General features: G+C 45.4%; 1 protein-coding gene across 1 annotated transcript; it reads left to right on the plus strand.

Moving 5' to 3' along the window:
- Positions 1-730: 730 nt before the first annotated feature.
- On the plus strand, positions 731-1,039 carry LOC143888133 (uncharacterized). The gene has a single exon (XM_077392454.1). It carries the CDS (start codon positions 731-733, stop codon positions 1,037-1,039), a length of 309 nt encoding a protein of 102 aa, XP_077248569.1.
- The last annotated feature ends 5,448 nt before the right edge of the window (positions 1,040-6,487 follow it).

Consider the following 6,487-nt stretch of genomic DNA (forward strand, 5'->3'; position numbering starts at 1 on the left):
GCACTGGCAGCTGTGCTGATCCGAGAAGAGCACAACCAACAGAAACCGATCTATACACGACGCTGAGATCAGGTACCAGCGGGTTGAGAAATTGGCATACTCCCTGATCATGGCGGCCAGAAAGCTGAAGCCGTATTTTCAAGCCCACACAATAAAGGTCCTGACCGATCAGCCGCTCAGACAAGTTCTCCACAGGCCAGACACTTCAGGACGACTTGTGAAATGGGTTGTAGAGCTGAGTGAATTCGATATCCAGTACCTGCCTAGGCCGGCAATAGAACCTCAAGTGCTGGCAGATTTCGTGGCCGAGTGCACCATCCACCAGCAAAGCATCGAATCCGAAGTTGCCCAAATCCCGTTTGTAGATAATGCAACTACAACTGGGGAATAGACAGAAGCTGAGACTGAACCAGTGAGAACGGAAAACATCCTTGTACCGGCAGAACAGAATCCATTGTCCAACGAACCGCTCTGGGAAGTATATGTGGACGGATCTTCAAACAAGGTTGGTTGTGGAGCCAGTTTGGTTCTCACTAGACCCGATAACTTTGTTCTGGATTATGCGCTGAGGTTCGAATTTCGTGCGTCCAACAATGAGGCAGAATATGAGGCTCTCATCACCGGAATGAACCTAGCAGTCTAGACCAGCGCCCAAAGGCTGAAGGCGTATTGCGACTCCCAGCTGGTCGCAAACCAAATCCAAAGAGTCTATGAGGCCCGCGACGAGCGCATGATCAAATACCTCTCTAAGGTGCACCAGTTGGCCGGCAAGTTCAAAAACTTCGAGGTCATCAGAATCCCTAGAACGAAGAATGCAAAAGCGGATGTGCTGTCTAAGCTGGCAGCATCCGGTTACACCACTCTTGGGAGTATATGTATGGAATTTCTGAAGAAATCCAGTATCGAAAATGAGGCGGTCGAAGTGATGCAGGTCGAGCACGAGCCGTGCTGGATGGACGAGATCATTGAGTACCTACGTACTGGGAAGCTTCTCGAAGCAAAGAATGAAGCCCGCAAAGTGATACAGAGAGCAGCTTGATTTTTCCTAGATGGTGAGAGTCTGTACAAAAGGTCGTACACCCTTCCATACCTAAAATGCCTCCAGCCAAGCAGCGCCGCATACACTCTGCAAGAGATTCACGAAGGAATTTGCGGAGAGCACTTGGGGGGCAAGGCCTTGGCCATCAAAGTACTGCTAAGAGGCCTGTACTGGCCAACCTTGAGGCAAGACGCTCTGGACTAGTCAAAAGGTGCGAGAAATGCCAAAAGTTCTCTCCCACCATCCTTCAACCTGCTGTGTCCATGGCCCCGATCATCAGCCCGCTCCCTTTCGCAGTATGGGGGATGGACATCTTGGGCCCCTTTCCGCCTGCCTCCGGGAGACGTGAGTTCGTCGCTGTAGCCATTGACTATTTTACCAAGTGGGTGGAGGCGGAACCTCTGGCCAAGATCACAGAGCAAAACGTGCAGACCTTCTTCTGGAAGTCAGTCGTTTGCAGATTCGGGATTCCCCGCGTCTTGATAATGGACAACGGCAGGCAGTTCGACTGCCGGAACTTTCAGAAATTCTGCTCTTACTTGAAGATCGAACAGAGATTCACTTCAGTGGCACACCCTCAGACGAATGGGCAAACCGAAGTAATGAACAGAATCCTACTCTAGGGGATCAAAAAGAGGCTGGACGAGAAAGCAGGCCGATGGGCAGACGAACTTTATCACGTCCTCTGGGCGTATCGTACCAGCCCGCGCACTGCTACGGGAGAATCACCATTTAACTTGTCTTTTGGAACTGAGGCCGTAATACCTGTCGATGTTGGCGTCCCGTCTCCTAGAGTCACCAACTTGATTGAGCAGACCAATGGATATGGGCTCCGCGCAAACCTCGACTTGCTAGAGGAAGCCCGAGAAGAATCCCGAATCAGGGTCGCGGCCTACAAATAGAAAGTGTCCCGCTATCACGACCTGAAGATATGCCCAAGAGAATTCCGAGCAGGAGACCTAGTCCTGAGAAAGGCTGCTATCTCCCAACCGAAGAAGGTAGGCAAACTCTCCCCGACCTGGGAGGGGCCGTACCGAGTGACAGAGATAATTCGCCCCGGGAGTTACAAATTGGAGACACTCGGGGAGCACCAACTACCCCACGCCTGGAATTCAAGGAACCTCCGAAAATACTATCAGTAGCTGGCCGCCCAGCGCGAAAGTGAGCCGTTGTAAAATAAAATAAAAATAAAAATGTTTGAATGTGAATGATAAAAATAACTCTTTGCAAATCTCCGAGCGCTCCATCTCAGAAACCCAGTTCACTAAAACTTGGGTACTCGCTGCATGGTTCGCCCCGGCTCGTCTCTACAAAGACTGGGAGCGCACTCCTAGTCGGGAACGGGCCCGCACAGAAAAAACCAAACCATCTCAGAAATCCAGTTCACTAAAACTTGGGTACTCGCTGGTTGGTTCGTCCCGGCTCGTCTCCACAAAGACCGGGAGCGCACTCCTGGTCGGGAACAGGCCCGCGCAGAAAAAACCAAATCATCTCAGAAACCCAGTTTACTAAAACTTGGGTACTCGCTGCTTGGTTCGCCCTGGCTCGTCTCCACAAAGACCGGGAGCGCACTTCTGGTCGGGAACGGGCCCGCGCAGAAAAAACCAAACCATCTCAGAAACCCAGTTCACTAAAACTTGGGTACTCGATGCTTGGTTCGCCCCGGCTCGTCTCCACAAAGATTGGGAGCGCACTCCTGGTCGGGAACGGGCCTGCGCAGAAAAAACCAAACCGTCTCAGAAACCCAGTTCAGTAAAACTTGGATACTCGCTGCTTGGTTCACCCCGGCTCGACTCCGCAAAGACCAGGGCACACTCCTGGTCGGGAACGGGCCCACGCAGAAAAACCAAACTTTCTCAGAAACCCAATTCACTAAAACATGGGTACTCGCTGCTTGGTTCGCCTCGGCTCGTCTCCACAAAGACCGGGAGCGCACTCCTGGTCGGGAACGGGCCCGCCCAGAAAAATTAAACCATCTCAGAAATCCAGTTCACTAAAACTTGGGTACTTGCTGCTTGGTTCGCCTCGGCTCGTCTCCACAAAGACTGGGAGCGCACTCCTGGTCGGGAACGGGCCCGAGCAGAAAACATCAAACCGTCTCAGAAACCCAGTTCACTAATACTTGGGTACTCGCTGCTTGGTTCGCCCCGGCTCGACTCCGCAAAGACTGGGAGCACACTCCTGGTCGGGAACGGGCCCGCGCAGAAAAACCAAACCTTCTCAGAAACCCAGTTTACTAAAACATGGGTACTCGCTGCTTGGTTCGTCCCGGCTCGTCTCCACAAAGACCGGGAGTGTACTCCTGGTTGGGAACGGGTCCGCGCAGAAAAAACCAAACCATCTCAGAAACCCAGTCAACCATGCTAGATAACACTCCGGGTTCCTAAAATAGGACGTGTGTGCATGTGAAATGCAAGGGTTTAGATGCAAGTGATATAAGTGTGTGCAATAAGTTTACGCAATCTATGATGCCTTCAGGTTTTGTTAGATTGAGTTTAAGTAAAATGTGATGAGAAAATAAAACAAGACAAACTAATCTAACAAATATAGAGTTTTTATGAGCCAGTTAAATTAAATTCAAATGAATTATCTTTTGGAATTTTAATGAAGTTAGGTGGTCCCCAGCAGAGTCGCCAGACTGTGGGACATGATCCCGCGAGAGGGGCGGGGCGCGAGCCGCCGCGCTCTCACTCTTGGTCTCTCGTACCCACGCGATTGGCGTGTGCATTTTAATTATTGATTTGAATTTGTCTTTCCTGTAAACTTGGGATCACTAAGGCAATCCGAATTCCACACGAAAGAGACTGACAGAGTCGCCACCTAGATGTGGGATCTAGGACCCGTAATTAACCAGAAATCTAGACTCGCTACCTGGTTACAAGAATGGAAGGTATGGGGAGTTATCCACCACATGCACCATTCCTGCCCGATAATCGGTCTTCGATTCCAAAAGCTAACTCTTTTAAATTTATTTTAAATGGCTCATTCAACTCTATGTTAATGTGCGAACTAAGTGACATGCATCCTAGAATCTAATTTCAATGTGAATCCTAGATGTGTATCTTGATTTATTAATTTGTCTGGATTCATTCTAAGTGAAAGTTCTCCTAGAATTCTAATTTCATGGAAAACCCTAACTGATTTGATTAAGTATTTACAAGAAAATTAATATACAAAACACCACAATTTGTTGTGGTGCCGACTCGCGGGTGGTATGCCGTCAGACATCCAAGCTGCCTACGTACCCAAGCCTCACTGGGATCAGAGTCGACGTAGTTCGGTGCACCTAAGCTAAGCTACATATGCCTAACTCAACTAGGACACCGACTTAGACGGATTTGACTGTTTCAACAGTTTTAAGAGGAATTATTTAATTCAAGTTGAGGATTTTATTATCTTAGGATTTCATCTAAGATGCTATATGATTCTTATCTGAATGCAAGTTGTCCCTTAGACTAATGCAGGTTTGCCTACATCCTAGTTTACTAGGCTTGTCCTAGGGAAGGATTGGGTGACTAGTGTAACTAGACCTATGGTACGGTTGCTATTCATAGCAAGCGTCCGTGATGAGGCTGAACTCCTAACTATAGGACTTCCTAAAACCTAGGACACGGCACGACACCAGTGTTCCTAAATTGGGCTCTAATGGTTCTTAGATTGGAAACCATAATCCAATGGTTCCGAAAGACACAAGATAAATCGATTTAAGTTCTCGAAGTTAACGAATTTCAGATTTTGAGGATTTTCAGTTTCTGGACATTTAAGGAATACCAACGGTTCTAGGGTTCGCCAATTTCGGCTCAGAATGACATCCAAGGAAGGGAATCGTGCGCTCTTTCCTTGGGCAATTTAATACTTAGGTTATAGCATCTTATTGCCTGGCAAATCTCAGGATTTCCGTGGACAGTAACCTCGGAGCCAACAACATGCTATAGCTTAAATATTCAAATTGTCAAAGATCGGTTGCAATTAGGATACGATTATGGACGCACTGGCCATTTTTCCAGGAAAATCTAAAGATCCTAAAATTTCTGTTTCAATGGATTAAGGAATGAACATGTGACAGAATTTAAGATTCTTTGGAAATTTTCACAATAATTTTTAATTGATTTCGAATTTTTAATGGATTTTATCAATTTTAATCATATGAGTGATTTTACAAGTGAAATTATTGCAAACGAATTCGAAATGAGTTGAAATTTCTACAGCAGCAAGATGGGAATGTATGTAGCTTACTGGATGAGTTTTGCAGATTTTTACATTAAATTCACATTTAATCTTGATTAAACAATTAAATGACCAGATTGCAACATTAACACAGAAACTACAAGAAATAGAAATTTAAATTCTATGAAATTTCTACAGAAATAAGATATGAATAAAAATAGCATGCTGTGAGAATTTCATAAATTGTAATGACTATTTACAACCAATTCCGGATTTTACAATTTTCAGACCAGATTATGAATTAACACTACAGCCCATATGAAACCAGATCCAAAACACTTGAAACTTTTACAGTAACAAGGAATATGGAATATAAGACTACTGTAAAAATGTCAAGAATTTGAATGATGATCTGGTGTCAGTAAAAATTCTCACAAAATCTGGTAATTTTCAAAGAAAATATAAAATAATATACCAAACCGAATCCAACAATTCTCAAAAATTCATGGTAGAATGTGTGAGTATCATAGTATGTTTCCACGAAATTTCATTAATTTTGGAGTCTGTTTAGTATATAATTTATTTTCCTTTGTCAAAAGATGTTTTTTTGAAGAGTTTTCTATTTTTAAAACACAATTTGCGGAAAAATTCGGAAAAATTGGAAAAAATTCAAAAACAATGTACCTACCTGTGATGAAGATCTCCGCCCAATCCAAGAGTCAAGAAAAATCACCGCCGCCGATCCGCTCCGCCGTCTTTCGCTTTCTCTTAGAGGGAAGGATTGGGGAGTGATTTGAAGAGATAATGGAAGAAGAATATCTTAGAGAGAGGGATTGGGGGAGTGATTGGAAGAGATAATGAAAGATGAATCTATTTTTTTCTCTTCTTTTTTTTCTCCCCCTTGGTGTGGATGGGAAGGAAGATATATATAGGGAGAGAAAGAGAGAGAGAGAGATATGTTGGTGGAGAGCTCATCATGTTGTCCCTCTTAGTGGAGAATCCATCATTATTGTTCTTAGTGGAGGGCCCATCATGTTTCTTAGTGGAGAGCCCATTATTATTGCTCTTAGTGGAGGGTCCATCATGTTTCTTAGTGGAGAATCCATCATTATTGTTCTTAGTGGAGGGCCCATCATGTTTCTTAGTGGAGAGCTACCATCATTGCTCTTAGTGGAGGGCCCATCATGTTGTCTTAGTGGAGAGCTACCATCATTGCTCTTAGTGGAGAGCTACCATCATTGCTCTTCACAAGAGGCCCCACAAGAGGCCCCACTGAGGCCC

Source organism: Tasmannia lanceolata, unplaced genomic scaffold, assembly GCF_043159265.1.
Source record: "Tasmannia lanceolata isolate RefF3 unplaced genomic scaffold, GAP_Taslan_0.1 ptg000012l, whole genome shotgun sequence".
Taxonomy (NCBI): Eukaryota; Viridiplantae; Streptophyta; class Magnoliopsida; order Canellales; family Winteraceae; genus Tasmannia; species Tasmannia lanceolata.